Genomic DNA, 22,653 nt, shown 5'->3' on the forward strand with positions numbered 1-22,653 from the left:
GGGGTGGGTGTGTGTTTTCAGGATCCCCTGGGTGTACAAGGAGCCCTAGTGGCACAGTGGTTAGGAGCTTATCTGCTAACCAAAAGGTTGCCAGTTCAAAGCTACCAGCTGCTCCTTGGAAGCTGTAGGGGGCAGTTCTACTCTGTCCTACAGGGTTGCTATGAGTCGGAATTGACTCGACGGCAATGGGTTTTTGGTTTGGGTGCGCAAATGGTTAAGCACTTGGCTGCTAACCAAAATGTTGGAGGTTTGAGTCTACCCCGAGGCGCACCAGAAGAGAGGCTTGGTGATCTACTTCCAAAAAATCAGCCCTTGAAAACCCTAAGGAGCACAGGTCAACTCATCAGGATACACAGGGGGTCCTGATGAGTTGGAATCAACTTGACAGTAACTTTTTTTTTTAAGTAAATTATATTGCCATATTGATCTCATTCTGTTTCCTGATTTTTTTAAAGTTAATATAAATATTTAAAATATATTTATTTCACTGCTTGTCGTTGCTAAATAGGATTCCACAGTTCACATCTGCCATGTCCCATCTACCCAGTCTCCTGATGATGGGCCCCGGGCAGCTTCCAACTCCTCGCTCCACAAACATGCTGCAATGAACTGCTTGTGCGTGTCCCCTGTGTACTTGGGTGAGGATATACATCTAGCTCCCTTTCTAATCCCTGGTCCCCTCCAGTCTTATGCAGCTTTCTCCCAAGCCCCAGCTCCACTGGAAGGGGGTGGGGTGATGGATGGGTCTGACCATCCGAAGGGTGGTTGGAAGGTCTTGCTCAGGGTACCTAGGGAGGCCCTGGTCAACATCAGCATCCTGCCTTCTGCTCCCAGGAGGTAGACAGGATCCTGATCTACTCTGCCATAGACCTTCTTTGTGACCCTAGGCAAGCCTGACCCCTCTCTGGGCCTCAGTGCCCCCATTTCTTCAGTCTAATTGCCCTCCACCCCACTCATGACCTGCAGCCCTGTGCCAGCCCCCTGTGGGCATACTTCCCCAGGAGGAACATGCTGACCAGGGGGGTCATGCACATAGGGGTTCAGGCTACAGAGATCCAGGCCAGAGGTGGGGTGGGGCAATGAGTCACAAAGCAGCAACGGACCCTGAGATACCAAAGCCAGGCTGTTGTGCTGAGGAAGGGCTGGATGCAAGCAAATCAGGTCCCAAGGCCATTCCATAGGCAGCCACTGACCTGGGGGTGGCCCCTTTGGCCTTGACTTGCCTTTTCAGTCCCTCCAGGGCAGTGAAGACTCATACCTGGGTAGAAAGAACCCGGGCTGTGCATTCCTGTTCCGGCCCTGGGGCTTCCCTTTGAGGGATCCAGGGCCTCAGCAGGGCCACAGACTCTTGGAGTCCAATGTACTCAGGACAAACCCCTGTCCTCCGGCCCCAGGCTGGACTGGAACTGAAGAAAGTTCACGGGCCAACCTGTGGGAACCCCAGATCAGCGACTGTCTTCCCGTCCTGGCAGGACCTAGCTGGTGCTTTCTCATGGGTAAGACTTTGGCAGGCCGGTTCGCCATCTTGTCCACCCTCCCCATTGTGCAGTCCCCTCCCCTTTCTGGGGCTCTTTAAGCCCATCCGGATGATGGGGGAGCTGGACAAACTGTTCTTTGAGCACAGGTTTGGTGGATCAATACATGCTTGGAGATTAAAATACTGTTTTGGAGCTATTTAGTCCATCTCCCAGCCTTGGGCAACAGCCGGCGCCTTCTTACAACCTCTACAGATACTACTTTAGCAGTCAGGAAATTCTCCCACTGTCTGACCTAAATCCTTCCTGCTTCATTAGAAATCTGTTCCCTCCTGCTTGGCGGGTGCTGGAGGCTGCCCTGGGAGGAGCACCCTGTGGTTACATTCCTGCCGCTGGCCCACACCATCACCTGTTTCCCTCCTGGCTTCCCCTTTCCTGTGGGCTCAATAAACCTCATCTCCTTCAAAATCTTTCCTCCCAAGCCGGCTGCTCACGAGAAACAGATGATGGAAAATGGAATGCAAAATAGCCCTAATCTCTGGAGCCCAGGGCTGGAGAATAAACACAGGCCAGCAGGAACCGGTCAGTCGGTTGTGAAATATGTGCTGAGCGGGACGTTTTGGCTAGCGCCACCAGACTCCAGAGGAGCCCCCAGGTGGAGAGAAAGCAGAAAGCCCTCCTGAGTGCTGCCTGGAATAAACACAAGCCAGAGAGGGCCTCCCGGGCTGGAGCTGGCAGCTCCTCGCGCCCCACACAACTATTATCTAATAATCAGGACATTACATTGTCAGCGTCGGCCCCGGTGGTGCCACACCTGGTTGGTGAGCAGGCAGGACAGGGGGCCATAGAATTCACTTTGCTCCATCATGACGGGGCCATGCCAGCCCGGACCAATGAGCTATGGTGGCTGCAAAGCTGGCTCCAGAAACTTCCAATGGCTCCCCGTTGTCTACAGAATCAAGCCCAGACTTCTCAGAGTGGCAGCTAAGGCCTTCTGTGGTCTGGCCTCAACCCGTCCTTCCAGATCTCCTCACCCTGAGGATCAGTGGCAGTTCCCCAGCGCAGCCCCACCTTTTCTATCCCTGGCGTCTGACTCCATGATGCCCTTGTCCTAGAATCCCTTGCTACACACAAACACACACACACACACACACACACACACAATCTTTAGGCCCCAAAGCCCACCTCTCAGTCCTGATCACCCCTCCTCCATGGCCCTGGACCCCTCTTACAGCACACATCTGCCACCCCCCCGCCCTGGACTGAGAAAGGCAATTCAATGGCAGTGATTCCGTCCTCATGTCTGGGCTCAGAGAGGGATCTGTGAGCATTTGTTCAATAGAGCAAACGGCGCGACCTTTGAGGAGGCAGTTACCTTCTGTCGATATGCCGCCACCTCACACTTCCCGCCCATGCGAAGGCAGCCCCTGCCCCTCCTCCCTCACAAGCCTTGTTCAGGGCCCCCTACCCTCATCTCTGGAAGCCTTCTTTGACACCCAGCCTTCTCCCCCAGGCTCCGTCCTAGCCCTCGCAGGTCCTTCACAGGGATCTGAGTTTTATCTTTCTCACAAAACCCACTCTGCCCACAGTCTTTGCATCCCAGTGGATGGCAACTTCGTCCTTCCGGTGCACAGGCCACAGACCTTTGTGTCACCCTGACCCCTCTCTTTCTCTCACACCTCACATCCGATCTGTCAGGAAATCCCATCAGATTGGTCTCTAAGATATATCCTGAATCTGACTTCCTACCACCTCTATTACTACCCTGCCTGGCTCTCTGTAACAGCCTCCTCACAGTCTCCTGGCCTGCTTCCTTACTGCCCACTCCCTACATAGCAGGTGGAAGGTCCTGTTTAAATGTTGCTTGTTGCTCCCCAGGGCACAGCCTGGGCCCTGTGACCTCTTTGACCTGTCTCCTATTACTCCCCCTCTCACCCCCATTCTGTTCCAGCCACACAGGAACACACTTAAAAATGCCAGGCATTTCCTGCCCCAGGGCCTTTGCACTGGCCACTCTCTCTCTGGAATGCTCTTCCCACAGATAGCTGCATGGCTCACTCATTCACCTCCTTCAAGTCTTTGCTCAATGAGGCCCACCATGACCACCTTTTTAAAAACTGCAACCTCCTTCTGCCCCCTCCTCCTGTGTTCCTGATTCCCTTATCTAGCTCTAAATCTTCCAGAGCACTTACCACTTTCTATTATTTGCCTTTTTATGATGGTCATGGGTTATAAATAAAAAGATAAGACCCATAAGGGCAAGGATTCTGACTTTCTTTTCACTGATGGAAACCCTGGTGGCATAGTGGTTAAGAGTTATGGCTGCTAACCAAAGGGTCAGCAGTTTGAGTCCACCAGGTGCTCCTTGGAAACCCTATGGGACGGTCCTACTCTGTCTTATAGGGTTGCTATGAGTCGGAATCGACTTGATGGCAATGGGTTTGGTTTCTGGTTTTTAATGAACGCCCAGCTCTAGAACAGCACCCAGAACACAGGCACTCCATAAATGGTGAATGGATGAAGTTCCTCCTGAGATGCAAGAGCCCCTGAGGGAGGGGTGGGTGCTATCTCCTCTGCCTGCCATGCAGTTGCTGGCCCAGGTCTGGGTGCAGCAGGTGAGTGTCACCAGAGAGGTGGGGGAGATGGAAGTGGGCTTGGATCACTCTGTATCCCAGGTGAGGGCAGGGACCAGTCTGGGGGGCCCTGAATTCCCCATACCCAGCTGAGGGCTGACACCTGTATGTCCTCAGCGTGCCTGCAGCCCGCCAAGGGTCTGGTGTCATCTGTCTGGATAAGCACAGGCTTTATTGTCAAGCAGAAGCTGGAATTGATTCCAAAGTTCTTTGTTTTGAAAAAGGATTACCTTTAGGGTTGGAAAGCCCTGCAAGCAGGAGAGGATGGATTGCCTCCTGAAGCTCTGATACAAGGGCCTCTCAGGCTTTACCTTTCCCACCTGAGTCCCTTCCTATGCTGGTGTTCTAACCCCCTTGCTCCCAATTTTCAGGTGATATTGAAATGCCTGCTTTCTGGGGGTGCCCATAAGGAAGGCAAAAGGCCCAACCCTCACCCTGTAATCCTGAACCTGGACACAAAAAGGGCCTTTTGCTCCAGCTGCCTGTGGCAAAGAGGGTTTAGCTCAGAGTCTGGGGAGGGGACAAGCCAGAGTCTCCCTTCCAGGCTCTGAAGCCCTGAGCACTCCTACACAGGAACGCTGGGCACAGGAACTGGAAGCAGGGGTGGGATGCTGGGCAGGCCGCCGCCGCCGCCGCCTCACCCTCTCTTTCCCTTCTTCTCCTGCCCATTCCTGCCACTGCCCTGGAGAGTTTTCCATTTGTTATTGGCATGGACAGGAGGTTTGGTGGACTCTGGCTGGGAGCTACTGGGGAGGAGCACCCCTTCTGAGACCAGAGGACATTGAGATGGCTGCCCCCAGGGTCAGAGGGACCGGTCTGGCCAGGCCTGGTGCCAGTAAGGCCCTAATGACTCCCCACCCTGCCCCCCAGCACCACAAAAGACTTTCGACATAGGTTTGCAGAACATTGAAGATAAATTAGGTAACGTTAGTTAGGTTAGGTAATATAAAAGAGATTATATCTGGGGAGAGCAAACAAAAGATGCTCAAAAGACACCTCAAACTGGAGGCAAAATCTAACTTTTGGTTTTTCAAGGGGGTTAGAGCCCTTCCTGAGGGGCAGGAGCAGGGCAGGGTTGAAGCAGCCCAGCCTGGCCATTCATTAACTTGGAGACCTTGGGGGCGTTACTTGACTTCTCTGAGCCTCTGTTTCCTCATCTGTAAAATGGGAATGCTAGTAATACCTATCTCACAAAGTTGTTGAGGGCATTAAATGAGAAAATGGAAATGAAGTGCTTAGCATAGTACTGGTGCATAGTAAGTATTCAATAAGTACCAGGTCAGAATTAACTCAATGGCAATGGATTTTTTATTATTATTACTAACAACAGGAGAGATCTCTTCTTGCAAGAACAGTCCAGTTTGAGGCCAGGGGAGAGAGGAGGAGGCAGGGAGTCTGCCTGGATGAGGCTGCCCAGGGCACGGTTGGGTTGTTCACACACCTGCGACCCTCGACAGCCAGGCAAGGAGGCAGGAAAAGGACCCAGATCCCTCTGTCACCCCAGCTCACCTAAACCTCTAGCCACAACTTTCTCAGCCTGAAAACTCCATTTCTTTCTGAAGGAACAATCTGAGATAACTTCAGGGAAGAGAGGAGGTCTGCTGAGCTGTGAAGCCGGACTCCCTGGCGTCAGATTCTGGCTCCAACGCTTACCAGTTATGTGACCTTGGACAAGTTGCTTAACCTCTCAGGGCCTCGATTTCCCCATCTTGAAAATGAGGATAATGACAGTACCTACCTCATAGGATTGATATGAATATTAAATGACTCTAATTGTAAAGTTCCAAGAACAGTATGGACAGGGGGCAAGCACGATATAATTGTTAAGTAAGTGTTGTGGAGTCTGGAGTGAGAATGACAAGGCAACCCTCTAAAAGCACATTGGGGAGGGCCTGTGTCTCCAAAGCCCTCCACACCCACTGTCCCACTTCACCCCACCACAGCCAGTGCCCAGAGTATAGCAGACAGTCAAAAACTGCTGAATGAATGAATGGGTGAATGAATAAAGTGTAGGGTAAGTAATAACACATAAATATTTTTAAAACAATGAGTGGTGGTAAAGAACTCAGGATGGGAAGTCACGCAAACTGAAATCCTGGTTTCACGGTTAGAGCTGTGTGACAGCAATGAGCTGGCACCTTATCTATTGTTGTTGTTGCTACTTAATTCTGCTCTACTCATGGCGACCCCATGTGTGCAGAGCAGACTTGCTCCATTTGGTTTTCAAGCCTGTGACCTTCCGGAAGCCAATCACCAGGCCTGTCTTCCGAGGTGCCTCTGGGTGGGTTGAGCTAGTGGTTGAGCAATTAACCTTTTGAGCCATTCAGCGACTCTTGAGTTTATCTATAAAAGGAGACTAATAAAAGTGCTAGAGCCCTGGTGGGCATAGTGGTTAAAAGCTTGTCCTGTAACCGAAAGGTCAGCAGTTCGAATCCACCAGTAACTCCTTGGAAACCCTATGGGGTATTTCTACTCCGTCCTATAGAGTTGCTATGGTCAGAACTGACAGTAATGGTTTAATAACAGTGCTTGGCCCACGGGTTGTTGTGGCAATTAAGGGAGATTATGTGTAAAGTGTTCAAAAAACGTGAGTGTAATTATCTCCTCTGAGGCACAGAGAAGAAACGGTGTTGGAGAAGCCCTGTATTCACGCCCTGGCCTGCCTGGCTCCCTCCCTGGACTTTGTAGCCCAAGCTTCTGACTGAGCACAGGTACCCTGGGTCATTTGGATATGATGCAGAGGGCACAGGCCCTGTCTGAATTCTGGCTGTGTCATGTCCCGCTGAGAGGCCTCCTGAGACCTCAGTTTTCTCATCTGTAAAAAGAGGATGATAATCCCCACTGTGCTGGGGGGAGGAATGAAATAGCTCATTTAAGCCACTAAGCTCAGTAGGGTTCCTCAGCAAATGGCCAGAGCTGTCATTATTATCCCTGCCTCAGGGCTCTAACTCTGGGAGCTCATTGGGTGGAGGACTTCTGTCCTTCCTTGTATCTACTCCAAGCCTCGTGGCCCGGGTTAGGAGGCAGGCCCAGGAGAGACAGGGGCCCAGGCACTGGGGGTCGAGGCAGGGAGCCAGGGTGGCTCTCAGGGACTGAGGGTGCAGATCTGACCTCTTGGGTCCAGAGGCTGGACAGAAAGAGAGGTGCTTGAGAAACACTCTTGGGAGTGCATAAACCAGTTGCCATTAAGTCAACTCCAACTCATGGGTATGTCAGAGTAGAGCTGTGCTCCATAGGGTTTTCAACGGTTCGTTTTTCAGAAGTAGATTTCCAGGCCTTTCTCCTGAGATGCCTCTGGGTGGATTCAAACCTCTACCCTTTTGGTTAGTAGCTGAGCACATTAACTCCTGGGTGTGCATAACCCATGGCCGTCAAGTTGATTTCAACTCATGGTGATCCTATGGCGGCAGGAGATGTAACACCTAGGTCCAGGAGCAGCACAGTGCCCATGGGGCTGGAGAGGCTCAGGAGAGGAAGGAGCGGGAGAGGAGGGGAGGTGCTTCAGGCTCTGAAGTGGTAGCTAAGGCATTTAGGTTTTGTCTTGAAGGCCTTGGGGAGCCACAGAAACTTCCTGAGCAGGGGAGTAACATGGTCAGCACATGTAGGATGTAGAATGGACTGGAGAGGGAGAGAGAGGCCAGGAGACCAAGGAGGACGCAGCTGCAGCTCACTTCTGGCCTCCAATTGGCTGTGGGAGGACAGGGATGGAGGACACATGCCAGGCAAAGCTGGCTCAGCCACCAGAGATGCCCGGGCGGATAGCCAGGCTGCCCGTTCCACGTTACCTTGGCAGGGTTGCCAGAGCGGTGAATCAGGCCAGGGTGGGATGAGGCCCAGGGAGGAGAGAGGTGGTTTTGGGGGGCTGGGGGTGATCTGACTTGGCACCGAGAGGCTGAGGCTGGAGGAGCAGGGGCAGAAAGGCTGAGGGAGCAGGGCACGGAGGGTGGGGGAGCAGGGGCAGGGAGGCTGGGGGCACAGGAGCACAGAAGCTGGGGGAGCAGGGGCAGAGAGGTGGGGAGCAGTGGCAGGGAGGTGGGGAGCAGTGGCAGGGAGGCAAGGAGTGGAGGGCCTGGCTGTAGCAGAGCTGCTGTGGGAGCTGGCACAGCGCAGAGGATACTGCAGGCCCGGGAAACAGAGGACCACCCTTCAGGCCTTTCTGTAAGGCTTTGCTGTGAGAGCTGGGGAAATACCTGGCCCTCTCTGGGCCTGTGTTTCCTCCTCTCATCCCTTCCCTTGCGCATTTCACAGCTGGAGGCAATGGTTTGGAAGGAGGCCTTGGGAAGCCCTAGCACCCAGGCTGGGGAGGAGGAGGGTGCACTCACCCAAGAAAGAGACAGGGCTCAGGACAAGTGCTGGGAAACCACCAAGACATGGAGGGCCAGGGGTGGTGCTCACATGTGTTTGGTGTTGTGAGGACATGTCCACGCCCACGCACACTCACAGGCTGCCAGCGCCCAGCCTCAGACCCCTTGGTGGGAGGCCAGCAGGAATGAGGTCAGTCTTGGGGAATCCGCCCTACGCTCCCATACCAGGTCTGGGGGTCTGACTTCAAGCACAAGGCTTGGCCTTCCCTGGGCTGGGATTTTCCATGGCCTGGGCCTAGTGGTGGGGAGGGAGAATCCATGATGGGGGGAGATGGTATTCCTCCCTCTTGGGCCTCTTCGTGAGCTCCAAACTAGCCTGCCCATACCCCCCCGCCCCCACACATACCCTCCCACCCTAGACACCATCACCTCCGAGACTAGGGGAGGGTGCTGACCCATCATCCCTTGTAGCTATTCTTGGGCCCCTCTGGGAAGTCCTCCCTGACTAGGGAGGCCCCCTCTTCTGGGCTCTTATAACACCCACTTGCCCAATCACAGCACTGAAATGCCCCCCTCTGCTGTGTGTTCCTTCAGGGCAGGGTTGGATTTGATGCATATCAGCACACATGACTTGGCACTGAGTATACTACATCCAAGGGAGAAACGTCTTTGACCCTAAATGAACTCTGGGGCTCTGGGGGCCTTGGCCAGAGGCCTGCCTAAGCACCAAGCCCTCCCACTTCAGAAGCAGCCTTGCTTTTGCCCATCCCTCTCTGAATTAAGTGGCTCCCTTAAGAACTGGCGGGCCAAAGAGGGGCCCTAGAAACCTCACTGGCCTGGAGCCCAGAGGCCGAGTCCCAGGCCTGCCGCTGCCAACATCATGCTGTGACATTTGAGGCCTCAGTCTTCTCCTCTGCCCAGGGTGGGGCCCTTCTGGCTGAGCCCCACTCTGAGGTCTTGCATTCTAAGAAAAGCTGCTACAAAAGTCTAGCCCCCTTTGGATAGGGCTCTAGGAGCAGCCGATGGCTGGCCATAGCACACGCTGTGTAGGGAGGCTTCAAGTCCCTGGGGGAGGACCAGCTGGGTCGGGGCCAGGGTGGACCGGATGATGCATCCCTCACGCATCACAGAAGGCCCCTCCAGCTGGTTCCTGTCCTGAGCTCCTCCTGCAGGTTCTCAAAGTGGGATTCAGCACCAAACTTGAGTGCTATACCTTGGATGTGGGGGGGCGGGGAGGGAGGGGTACCAGTGGGAACAGTCCTCTCCCTAGCCTTGGGCTCCAGCATCTGCCAGTGAGACAGAGGACCCTCAGCAGAGTCCCATACAGGAGTCAGCATGGCTGGAGACAGGCAGCAGTCCTGCCTACAGACAAAGGGGCAGAGGCTGGGGGGCAGTACCTGGGCCCCTGGACCCCACACGGCTCACCCCTCACCTGGTGACCTGGCGTAGTGACCTCAGTATGGAGCAGAGAATCATGGATAGAGGGCACTGATTATAGCCTGAAAGCAGCAGGTCAGGCAGGGGTGGAATGCATGTCTATGGGGAGCTGAACAGAAGACCCTGAGCAAACTGACTGCCCACAGGGAGAGAGCAGAACAGGGAATTCTAAGAAAGCAGAGGATGGGCAGATGGCTGCCAGCCCTGGCCAGACCGCCAGTTGGCCTGTGTTTCTGCTGCGGTAGCTCTGCCTGCGAATAGCACTGTGGAGTTGCCCATCCGAGGACTGCCCTCTCCACTGGCTCCTCCTGGGCAGACGATTTGGGCCTACCCAGGACTAGGTCATATCTTCACTCTTCACCCCCTAAATAAGTGAGAGGGAAGCGCACCCAGGCCCACAGCTGCCTCCTGGGACTCTCCCCCAGGGCCAGGACTAGGGTGAGAAGGGTAAGGCACTAGCCTGGGGCACAAAATTTAATGGGGTGCCAACAACCTCAGTAATGAAGGTAAGTGATACGTTAATGCAATATTTTTAAGAAATCAAAATTAAGGCAAAAAACCCGTGATGAACAAAACATCAAATTTTCAAATAAAGACAGGATCAATACTGCTGATTTTCCCTTTTGCCTTCAGCTGCAATGTGGCTCCGCATAGCAGTTACTGATTCTATTTAAAATCTTGGTATTTTGTTCATCACAGACGTTTTCCCATTAACTTTGGTTTTCTTTTAAATATGGTAGTAAATATTACTCATTGTGATCACTGAGCTTGCTGGTGCCCCCTTAAACTTTATGGCTCAGAGCAAAGGCTCACTGGCCTCATGCTAGTCTCCACCTTGCAGCCTCCCCCTTTCCAAAAACCAAAAACCAAACCCATTGCCTTTGAGTTGATTCTGACTCATAGTGACCCTACAGGACAGAGTAGAACTGCTCCATAGGGTCTCTAAGGAGTGGCTGGTGGATTAGAAGTGCTAATCTTTTGGCTAGCAGCCAGCTCTTAACTACTCAGCCTCCCCCACAAAAAAAAAAAAAAAAAAAATTAGGGAGCTCTTAATCATCTAGCAGGTTGTCTAGCCTGGACCCCTGCTTGGGGTGGAAGCCTCCTCTCTAACCTCCTGCCCTTCAGACCAAGCTCACTATGCTCAGTGATGGGGAACTTGCCACACCTCCAGGCGCATCCCCTCAGGCCTTTCTGACCCTGAAGACCCAGGTGTCTCAGGCTTCCTACCTCACCTGGCATGGGGACACCTCCAAGGGTGGAGGACTTACTTGCAATGAGGGAGAGACAGGGAGAAGGGCTCCTTTCCCTCTGTCCCCAGATGACCCAGGCCAGGTCAGGAAGGCGCCTCCTCCAAAGCCCAGCCAGGCCCTCCACTCCCTACCCCCAAAGCTAGGGTCAGGACCAAAGCTTGCCTGGCCAAATCCTGGCACCCATAATACCTGGGGATGGGGAAGTCTGGGAGGTGGGGCCCACTAGGGATGTTGGCTGGGGGCAGTGGGTCCTTAGCAGCTCAGTGGAGGCCTTTGGTAAAGGATGAAGGAGGGGCCTGGCCGCCGAGAGCAGTTCATTAATGACCCGGCGGACCGACAGAGAGGCCCTGGGCACCAGGGCTTTGGGGGCCGATACTCACCGCGACCATTCTGGTTGGGTCTGTACACACTGCCCACACTGAGGCGGCCCTGCTGCGCGCCGTTCCTCTCCCCGCCGGGCGGGGGCGCGTCAGAGCTGCGCACGGGTAGGTAGGGCGGCTCCAGCACGCGGAAGGGAGGCTGCGGCTCCACTACCCGCGGCGGGACGTAGGCCTCGGGTGGCACGTTGGCGTAGGGCGGGTACCAGCCAAGGCGAGGGTCGCCGCCGTAGGCACCGCCGTTGCCCTGCGCCGTCGCGTCTGGGCTTGGGTCCGGGTAGGCCTGCTCGAAGCCCACGGTGCCCTCGTTGTACAGGCTGTGCGAGTAGCGGCGGTCCAGGCCGTCGGGGGACTGCGGCTGCAGCTGCGGCACGTAGGGCCTCTCTGGGGCCGGGTAGAAGGCCTGGGGCGGGTACTCGGGCTGCTCCTCGCCGCCGCCGTACTCCTCGTAGCGCACCCGGGGCTGGAAGGGGTAGATGACCCCCGCCGAGGCCACGGCCGCCGCCCCCGCGCCCACGCCGCCGCCCGCGCTGCGGTAGTACACGTAGCCCTGGTCGTAGGTCCGCGTGGCGGGGTCGTAGTTCTCGTACTGGCTGACGAAGGGCGCCTGCGGGTAAGGGAACTGCTGCGGAAAGGAGGGCGACTGGCGGTAGGTGGTGGCGAAGGCCGAAGCCGAGGCGGAGGCGGAGCCCCCATGCCGTTGCTGGGAGACGGAGGTGCGGGCCCGGGCCATGCCTGTGCTGTCCCCGACGGCCACCTCGCGCCAGTTGTCGGGCACCTGGCCGAAGCCGAATGGGTGCCGCGCCTGGCCGCGCACAGTGTCCGAGCCGATGCGCCCGGGCAGGGGAAAGGACGGGGCCTGCCGACGCCGGGGGCTTCCATGGCGGCGCCGCTGCGAAGCCTGGGGAGCGCCTGCCAACAGCACCCGGGAGCTACTTTCGGCGCCATGAGGCTCGGCCGGCACGTACTCTGAGCCCGAGTTGAGTAGGCTATACACCTGCCCGTTGTTCTCCCACTGGATCAGCTGCCGCCAGCGCCCCGGGTCTGAGCCCTGCCCCGGCTGCATCTGCTGCCCGTGCACCAGGACGCCGAGGCAGGTGCCCCACACCAGGGCCCCCAGCGGCCAGCCGGCCCGGGCCAGAGCCATGGTGGCCCCTCTGCAGAGGCCTGGTGAACAGAGAGGCTCTCAAGAGTGGCCTCCTGTGTGTGCTTCTCTTCCAACGACCTCGAGGACAGGACGGCTCCGTGCCTGCCCCAGCTCTAGCTTTGTCCATCCTGGCCTTGTCCCGAGCGGGACTGCTCCTCCGATGACAGCATTTCGAGGCCAAGGGGTCAGGGCAGGGCAGGGGCGGTGCCCAGGGCTGCACGAGGCTCTCTGCAGGGCACCGGTCGGGGCAGGACCGCCTGGGGGCCTTACATGGCCAGCCCAGTACTGGCTGGCCGCTGGGCTGGCGCTTTCCCACTCTGAATGAATAAGCAACAGGCTGGGAGAGTTGGGAGGTTTCTAGCAGACCGGTCTGCCTGCTGGGGCTTCCTCCGCGGGGCCCTATGGTCCGCCGGGTTTTAGCTATGTGGCCTGTCCCACAGCTGCTATGCTGTCCCAGTCCCTAGTGCGCCCAGTCAAGCCACAGACCTGCCTCTGAGGAAGGGAGTGAGGCAGGGAATAAGCCGGGGCCTCTGGGGACTCAGACCTGGTAAGTGGGGCCCTGGCAGGCAGATCCTGACCATTCCTTTCTTTGGAAAGAACAGGACCCAACATCCCTGGTCTCCACCTTTCTTACTGGCTTCTTGTTTAGGTTTGAAGGGTTCCCTGACTCCTGTCCACTCCAGCTTCTCCCCAGGACCCCTGAATTCCCTTTTCCCTTGTTCCGTGAAGCCAGTGCTAAGAGACACTTTCCCTTACTGGTGGGCCCCCTGGGGAGATGCGGAGCCAGGTCCATCCTCTAACTCCTGACCACAGGAATGGATATCCAGCCCTTAGCCCTGAGCACAAGGTGGCTGGAGCTTCAGCTTTTTTCCTTGCTGGCATACCTCTGGGCCCTACTAGCACAGTCTGTAGAATGGGAGTATGCCCCTGAGCTGAATAGGACTTGTGAAATTATGAGGGAGACCAACTTCTTATACATCATGTGTGATTTCCGTCCTGCATCTCTTGATTCTATCTAGCTTGGGAATAACCGAGTGTACACATGGATAAAATGAAACCCGGAGGCTGTTACCTTTGATCTGGGATGGGGCCACTGTGAAGCAGAGGTACCTGTCAGCATACAGGGAAGAGGGGAATTCAGAGCTGGGGCCTGGTCCTGTTGCTGTGATTAAGTCGCTGGATGATCTTGGGCAAGTTCTTTCCCCTCTCTGATCCAGTTGTCATATCTGATCAGTGGAGGATTAGGCCAGATGGCCCCTAAGGGTGTGTTGAGGGATTCTCTTTTCCCTCTGGGCTCAGTGGAGGTGGGAGGGATTCCAGAAGTTTGAACATTTTGCCCCCTGAGAAATCACAATCTGAGTGCTGTTTTTCAGGCCTCACCTAGGCTGCCTTCTCCAACCTTGTGCCTGGGACCCAGAGGGCAGAAATTTCCCTCTTGTGCTTATAAGCCAGTTAGGAAGAACCTGCCCTTAGCTTGGGCCCTGCAGATTTCCCCTCTGCTTTGGAAACTCCTGAAGCCCAGGGGAGACAGCCAGAGTGGACTTTCCTCGGGCCCAGCGCCCTGCCCCCAGCCCTGCCAGGCAGCCTCTGTTCACCCATTGCACTGTCCTGCTGGACTGACGCTTGCTTCAGTGACACAGGGCATGCATCTAACCTTCAAAGCCTCCTAATCCAGCCGGGGACATGGGGGCTTCCAGCAACACCCCTGGCCAGCAACCAATCAACACTGACCCCTCAGCTTCGTGGCATGGGGTTTGCTCTATGACCCCAGACAGGACTCCTACAAGGAGCAACTAGTTTTGCTCAAGACACCATAATGGCATGGGGGCAGGCTCGCTGAGGGCCGGGACTTGGAGGGTTAAGCCTTCCCTCCTGCCTGCCTGCCCCCTGCAGCGCTGGCCTCAGCTGCTTAGAATCCCTGGGGTCCTGTAGGGCCCTCACGCCAGATGGGCAGCAGCACCAGGAGAGGAGGAGAAGGAGAAGTGGAAACAGGCCTCAGGGTACCCCCAGGAGGGGAGGGGAAGAGGAGGGATGGGGGGACAGAGATGGCTGCGAGGTAGTGGTGCCCCACTGGCCTATAATGGAGAAGGAGGACCCCTCTCCTGGTGTCTGGCGGGGGGCAAGGGTTGCCCAGGGACTTGGGAGCTGTGGGGAGATGTCCACACCATCAGGGCACCGCTGTCCCGCTCAGCCGCACAGCCCTCAGAGCCAGCTCTTTGCGTGAAACCCTAGCCGATGCTGGCTCCCGCTCCTTTTTCTTTTTTCTTAATAAGGTCGAATCAGAGTGAGTCAGAGAGCCAAGTTTCCTGTTAGGCTCTGTTTGAATAAACTCTGCTCTGAACATAGCTTGGGCCTCTAAACAGGCTCCCCCGGCCAGGGCTTCGGCCCTGCCAGCCGTCCCTGCTGAGACCCAAGACCTAGGGTCCACCGGATAACTGTAGTCCTGGCCACTCCCAGGGGGAAGCCTGTTCCGCTCTCAGAACTTCAAGGTCTTCATCTGTCACTTGGAGTAATAATACCTTAGTACTTCTCTTGCAGCACGTTTGGGAGGATGAAATGAAAAGTACCCAGCGCAATGCCAGGCATCCAGCCGCTGTTTTCTTTTCTCTTAACTCCAGAGAGAAGAGAGGGCTTTGTCTCCCGAGGGTGCATTTCTCTCTTTCCTGTTTTTATCTCTCTTCTGTGTTCTTCATTGCTGGGGTGGGCCTTGCGCAGCCCAGAGCCTGGGAAGGCTCCTCCGCCTGCCCCCTGCCCCGCCTCCTCCCTCCCCTCTGCCCCTCCCTTTGACCTCTTTCTCCCTTCCAGTCTGGGTCTCCCGCAGTGGCTGACAAGGCCCAGCTGGGGCAGGGCCAGTGGCTCTGTGAGCCCAGGGGAGCCTGCCTGTTTCCTCCTCTCCACATGCGGGGTGAGGCACCTCAGTAGCTGGAGGTGGCCTAGTGTTCTTAGGTGGAAGCCTGGAGAATGCGGGTCTGAAAGAGACCTGAGCAGGCTGTGGAGGGTACAGAGCCTGGGTGAAATGAGGGCTGTACTCTCTCACACCAGGCCAGGCAGGGCCTGAGCTGACTGGGAGGGCAGTGGGGGAAGCAGCCCTGTCCCTACAGGCTGGATTCATACTTATATTTTTAAGACCCAGGCATGTGGTTGAGGCTTACCGCCAGCCTCTGCCACTAGGAACCAGTTTCAAGGAATCCTAGGAGGGCTCATGATATGGGGCTGAAGGAACCTGTTGACAGTGCACGACTTTATTATACACCTACTGTGTGCTTAGCTCCGGGCTGGACTGCCCTGTTGTTGGGACTCCTGTGGAGCAGCCAGCATATGCCGTGATACTGTGATGGAACTCCAAAAACATCCAAAGCCAAACCTGTTGTCCTTGAGTCAATTCTGACTCTTGGTAACCCTGTGTGTTACAGAGTGTACTGCTCTGTAAGGTTTTCTTGACCATAATCTTTACAGAAGCAGATCACCAGGCCTTTCTTCCACGAAACTGCTAACCTTTCAGGTAGTAGTCGAGCACGACTGGAAACCATTTGGGCCAACATTGGAGCTCCAGGCTCTGGAAAATCATGGGGGAGAGAGAGGCCAGCAGGCCTGACTGGCAGAGGTTTTGGAGAGCAGAGAAGGGACCAGAGCTGTTGAGTCTCTCACTGCTGTAAGAGACCAGGAGACCCGCTGTGAGTCAGAAAGGTTCTGATGGGGTGGGGGATGAGAACAGGCCCCAGGGTGCCCCTGTCCTCTTTCACCCAGGCTGCAGCGCTGGGTCTCCACCCTAAGACCACAGACTGTGGAGCCCTGGCCTAGGCACCTAGGTGGGTGGCTCAAGGCTGCGAGTGGGATTTGTGCTGAATTGGACATTGCAGCCCCAGCCTGGGCAGTGGAGGATGTGGACCCAGCTGCTGCCTCTGGGATGTGGGGCTGGAGGACGTGCTGAGTGAGGAGGCAGGGTGAGCTGGCACAGAAAGCGCTGACTATGCAGGGACAGGACCACCAAGTGACCACTGCCAGCTGGGCCTTGAGCACACCCCTCCCCTGCAGCCACATCTGGTGCAATGGCGGAGGAGGAAGGGGGAACTTGGGTCCCCAGAGCTAAAGCAGCCGTGGAGGGGGCCCGTGGAGGGGGCTGGACCCTTTGGTTTGGAAGTGTCTCTCTTCAGGGGCGGAACTCAGGAGCAGCCCGGAAGTGGGCGGGGGGGTTGAGGTCAGAGCCTGTGTGAGGGATTGATGGGGTGGGGGAAGGGAAGCAACCCACCCTTCCTAGGACCTCGGGAATTCGATGGCTCTGGCCACTTACCACTCTGTTTTCTCTCCTAGCTATCCAGCCCCTCCCCCAAAGTTCCCTGGGGAATTGGAAATACCAGAACTGCTATAATAGTCTGGGCATGGGGCAAGGCTCAGTGGAGGCAGGAGGCCCCTACGGCCCCCTCGGCCACCAGCCCAGCCAGCTTCCCCCCTCCCTGACTTTCTCTCCCCCCAAAGAGTTTGGTGCAGGCGTGGCTTTGGGGCCTGCTCATGGGTAACCTTTGGATGCGGCTCCCCACCCCGCTCAGTGAGGGCCGGGGTGGGGGGGGAGCTGGTGGAAGCAGGGAGCACCCTTATTACAGGATTGGGACAGAGAGGAGAGGCGCCTCATCCCAGGGACCTTGCCGGGTGGAGGGTTTGTGCTGTATTTGTTGGGTGGTGATGGGGGTCCTGCAGCCCTGCCTGCTCAGACTCAGGCAGGGGAATGCTGGGCGGGAAGGCCTCTTCTGTTAGGTAGCTCAACCAGCACAGGACGGGGAGGAGGCAACAGAGTCCCTTGCCCAAGGGAGGAGGGTGGCAGGACCAAGCAGGATGCCAGTCCCTTGGGCCGTAGCCCAACAAAGGCCTGGAGAGCGAGTAGGAGAACGAAGGCAGGACCACAATGGCTTTGACAAATAATAACCTGGTTAGACTAAGGGAAGACTCCTTTCTCCTCTCTCTCTCTTTTCTTTTGCCAGTAACACCCCCCCATCTTTTCATTCACTCATTCGTTTTCTCGGTCTCTGTCTCCCTCAGTCTGTCTTTGCCTCCATCCTGTCTTGCGGTCTCCACCTGTCTCTGTGTTTCCGTTCCTGCATATCTCTTTCTTTCTCACTCCTTCACTGTCTCTATCTCTACTGCTGTTTCTTCCCGTTACTCATTCATTAACCCATTCACTTGCCCAGTCACCTCGTTCCCTGGGTGCCTGCTGGAGTTACTGAGAAGCTTGATGCTAGCTGCTGGAGTTACTGAGAAGCCAGACCTGTCAGGGCCCCACAGAGCTCACGGACAAGACTGCGTTACAGGTCAGTGAACAGGCACAGGAGTCCCGGGTGGAGGTGATGGAATTATGCTGACTCTCATGACCTCTGAGAGGCATTTCTATTTCCCTCAGTCTCCATATCTGTCCATACATTCCTCCATCCACCTCTCTCCATCTGCGACTCTATCCTTGTTTCACCCTCATGAGGGAACTTGTTTCCTGCTTGCTGTAAGGGGGAAGGCAGTGGAGCTGAACAAGGGCAGGTGATCTGGGGGAGAGGATGGAGGTGAGCTACTAAAGGAGCAGGGCCCTGGGGGACAGTCTCACAGCAGTGCCTGTCCCAGGGCTGGGGACAGGCTGTATTCTCCAGGATGCCGTCCTACCCCAGGGCACTGTGCCTCAGTAAACTTCTGAGTCACAGCAATTTCCCAAGTTCCTCCAAGTCACCTGACACTTGAGATTCTCCTCAAAGAGGAATCCTTGCAGGCAGTTCTTGGGTGTGATAAGGACTGCAGTCACGGGTATAGATTAAGCTCCTCCTATATGAAACCCTGGTGGCGTAGTGGTTAAGTGCTACGGCTGCTAACCAAAAGGTTGGCAGTTTGAATCCGCCAGGCGCTCCTTGGAAACTCTATGGGGCAGTTCTACTCTGTCCTATAAGGTCGCTATGAGTCGGAATCGACTCGACGGCAGTGGGTTTGGTTTTTGGTTTGTTATGCCAAGGCACTGGACAAAGTAAGGTTCTTTATTGATGGTATTTCTTTAGTGTATGTGACCACCATCTCCAGCCCCCAGGAGTGCTTGTAGAGTCTAGGTTTGTCCCACTGGGATCTGGGAGAGGAAGGGGAACTGGGTGAAGGAAGAAGAATGGAGATAGCATATCAGAAATCTTCCCCTTAATTTTTTAAAAATAACTTTTAATTTCAGATTACAAAACAACTATGTCAATTACAGAAAATTTAGAAAATACAGAACGAGAAGAGAAAAAACAGCCCTCTGGCCGCCCCGTTCCAGGCTTTTTTAAAAAATTGGAATTGTATCTCCTATGTTGTTGTATGTTGTATAACCTGCTTTGTTCATGTAATAACATTTCATGAACATTTTCCCACATTAGGGTAACTGCCATGACCCACTGCTTTCTATTTCCCACTGATCACAGGAGCTCCCGCTGTCCAGAGGAAGGGGTAGGTGGTCAAGCCTTTGTTCCTCCAGATGGCCTCTATGCAGGATTGGGGGCGAGGGGCTGGCTCAGGAGGCTTCCAGCCTGCTTCTTTCCTGTTAGAGCCACATCCCCCTCAGGCCTGGACCTGGATCCTGAGCCCACAGGTCTTCATTTCCATTCCCCTTTGGTGGGTTTCACTCTGGGAGGTGGGATTAGCAAAGAGATCCAAGTTGGGGCATCTCAGCCCACTAATTGAGATGGGAAGGGGTGGTGGGGTGGCTTTAATTCCTGTCTGCCTAGGAGGCCAGCCACTTCAGGCAAAACCACTTCCTCTTGTGGTATTGGAAGAACCAGACTTTCTCCGGCCATAGAGGAAAAAGAAAAAAAAAAAAAACCACCCAAACCAGTTGCTGTGGAGTTGATCCCAACTCATGGCGACCCCACGTGTGCCAGAGTAGAACTGTGCTCCATAGGATTTTCAGTGGCTGATTTTTTGGAAGTAGATTCCTAGGCATTTTTCTCTGAGGTGCCTCTGGGTAGACTTAAACTGAAAACACCGCCCAAAGACTCCTTCTGAGCCGGGGAAAGTTCGGTAACAAATGCTGCTCCCTGGGGCAGGCAGTGCCTCTGGTGTTACATCTACATAACTAAGAAGGAACTTTCAGGAACTCTTCACTGACCCCAAAAGACCTCTCCAAGAACCTCTTGTATTGCCTAAGGAGGAGAAGCATCTGTGAACTTATATTAAAAAAAAAAAAAAAAGCAACTTTAAAATTTTAGCATCACATACATACATAAAGGCGCACAGATCCTAAGGGCTCTGCTTGATGAATGATCCCAAATGCACACACCCAGGTAACTGCCCACCCAGATCAAGAAATGGAGCTGCACGGTAGCGGGCAACTTCTGACAGGAAGCTCCTTAAAGTTCTGCCTATGTTGGCAGCCGGCTATTTATAAAACTTCCACTTCAAGATTTTCAGTGAATGAATTATGTGGATAAATCATAATTGAATTAATAACCTCCTCCCTTTGTTGATTTTAACTTTTTTTTTTATTATTATTATAAATGGTGCTGTAATGAGCACTGTATTAGCTTCCCAGGGCTGCCGTAACAAATTGCCACAAGCTGGGTGGCTTAAAATAACAGAACTTTATTCTCTCACAATTCTGGAGACTGGGAATCAGAAACCAAGGTGTCTGAAGGTTCTAGGGGAGTCCTTTGGTGGAGTAAATGATTAAGATAATTAAGTGCTTGGCTACAAACTGAAAAGTTGGTGGTTCGAATCCACCCAGAGTCGCCTGGGAAGAAAGCCCTAGTGACCTACTTCCAAAAGCTCACAGCCATTGAAAACTACGGAGTCCGGTTCTACCCTGAAACATGTGGGGCAGTCATGAGTTAAAGTCAACTAGACAGCAATTATTTTTTTTTTATCGTTATTTACACTAATGGCAACTGGTTTGGTTTTTGGTTTTCTCCCCACTAGAATGTAAGCAGAGGAACCCTGGTGACGCCGTGATTAAGCACTTGGCTGCTAACCAAAAGGTTGATGATTTGAACCCACCAACAGCTCTGCGGGAGAAAGCTGTGGCAATCTGCTTCCACAGGGATTTACAGCCTTGCCAAGGTCATGGAAGCTCCACAGATACATCCAGACTCCCTAAGGGACCGAATTACTGGGCCGAGGGCTATGGGGACCATGGTTTCGGGGAACATCTAGCTCATTGGGCATATTGTAAAGAAAATGTTTTACATTTTACTTTGGTGAGTAGTGTCTGGGTTCTTAAAAGCTTGTGAGTGGCCATCTAAGATGCTCCACTGGTCTCACCCCATCTGGAGCAAGAGAGAATGCAGAAAACAAAAGACACAAGGGAAAGATTAGTCCAAAAGTCTAATGGACCACAAGTACCATACCATAGCCTCTGCCAAACTGAGCCCAGCACAACTAGATGGTGCCTGGCTACCACCACCGACTGCTTGACAGGGATCACAATAGAGGCTCCTGGTCAGAGCTGGAGAAAAATGTAGAACAAAATTCTAACTCACACACACACACAGAAAGACCCTTACTGGTCTGATGGAGACTGGAGAAACCCGAACTGTAAGGCCCCCAGGCATCCTTTTAACTCAGTAATGAAGTCACTCTTGAGGTTCACCCTTCAGGCAAAGATTAGACAGGCCCATAAAAAGAAATGAGACTAAATGGGCACACCGGCCCAGGGGAAAGGATGAGAAGGCAGGAGGGGACAGGAAAACTGGTAATGGGCAACCCAAGATCGAGAAGGGGTGAGTGTTGACATGTCGTGGGGCTGGCAACCAATGTCACAAAAACAATATTTGTACTAATTCTTTAATGAGAAACTAGTTTGTGCTGTAAACTTTCATCTAAAGTACAAAAACAAAAACATTTACAGCCTTGGAAACCCTGTGGGGGCTGTTCTACTCTGTCCTATAGGGCCACTATGAGTCAAAATCACTTCAATGGCATACAACAACAGAATGCAAGCTCCATGAGGGCAGAGATCTTTGTTTTGTTCATGGCTGTGTCTCAAGTACCTAGAATCATGTCTGGCACATAAACCAAACCAAATCCATTGCCGTAGAGTCAATTCAGACTCATAGTGACCCTACAGGACAAGGTAGAACTGCCCCATAGGGTTTCCAAGGAGTGGCTGGTAGATTCGAACTGCCAACCTTTTGATTAGCAGCTGAGCTCTTAACCACTGAGCCACCAGGGCTCCGTCTGGCACATAGGAAGTACTTAATAAGTATTTGTTGAATAAATAAATACATGGTGAATTTCCTGTTCATTTTCTTTGACTGTTTTCTTTGTAATGTTCATCTTTTTAGTATTGATTTATAAGATGTATTACACTTTTTTTTTTTTATTACACTTAGCAGCTTTTTCATATATCACTCTTTGTCATATATTGTGCAACTAATTTTTAAAACTTGTCACTTGCCTCACGTTTTAATAGAGTTTCTTGATGTACTGAAGTGCTTCATTTTTAGGCTGTCAAATTATTAATTGTTTCTTTATGGTCTCAGACTTTATTGTTTTACTTAGAATGACCTTTGCCCTCACCAAGGATGTATAAATTTCCAATTAAATTTTCTTCTATGATTTTATGATTTCATTTTACTTTCTTATATTTAACTACTTTATTTCTATGTATGATGAGAAGTAAGAACTTAACTCAAAAAAAAAAATTAAACTACTACTATCCCAACATGAATCATAAATGAATTGTCATTTCCCGGGGATCTGAAAGGCCACCTTAACCATATACTGAATATTTTTTTCTTTGGCTGGGCTTTCAATTCTGTTTCATTAGCCTATCAGATCATTTTTATTCTAGTATTGCCCTATTTTAATTATTGTGGGTTTTTAATAAGGGCTAGTAACTGAAAGTACCCCACAACCAACCAACTCATGCCCATGGCTGTCAAGTCTATTTCAACTCATAGGGACCCTACAGAACAGAGTAGAACTGCTCCCTAGGGTTTCCAAGACTGTAGTCTTTATGGAAGTAGACTGCCACGTCTATTTCCGTCAGAGTGGCTGATGGGTTCGAACCACTGACCTTTCCATTAGCAGCCAAACACTT

The 22,653-nt window shown here is 53.5% G+C and overlaps 1 protein-coding gene and 1 long non-coding RNA gene across 3 annotated transcripts in view; one reads left to right on the forward strand and one right to left on the reverse strand.

Moving 5' to 3' along the window:
* LOXL1 (lysyl oxidase like 1) overlaps positions 1-12,623 on the reverse strand; it is a 28,763-nt gene extending 16,140 nt beyond the window's left edge. The window contains exon 1 of the mRNA XM_010593738.3: positions 11,480-12,623. Within this exon, the coding sequence (XP_010592040.2) occupies positions 11,480-12,623 (1,144 nt within the window). The remainder of the gene's footprint in view (positions 1-11,479) is intronic.
* A 342-nt stretch (positions 12,624-12,965) lies between these two features.
* On the forward strand, positions 12,966-22,427 carry LOC104846231 (uncharacterized). Of its 2 annotated transcripts, none has more exons than XR_010317407.1 (4): positions 12,966-13,170; positions 13,643-17,926; positions 18,998-19,067; positions 20,532-22,427. It is a non-coding gene; the product is annotated as an uncharacterized LOC104846231 (long non-coding RNA). The 2 variants fall into 2 exon arrangements; XR_010317408.1 differs by having other exon boundaries at positions 17,807-17,926; positions 20,532-22,420.
* The last annotated feature ends 226 nt before the right edge of the window (positions 22,428-22,653 follow it).

The sequence above is a fragment of the Loxodonta africana genome, chromosome 13 (assembly GCF_030014295.1).
Source record: "Loxodonta africana isolate mLoxAfr1 chromosome 13, mLoxAfr1.hap2, whole genome shotgun sequence".
NCBI classification, from domain to species: domain Eukaryota; kingdom Metazoa; phylum Chordata; class Mammalia; order Proboscidea; family Elephantidae; genus Loxodonta; species Loxodonta africana.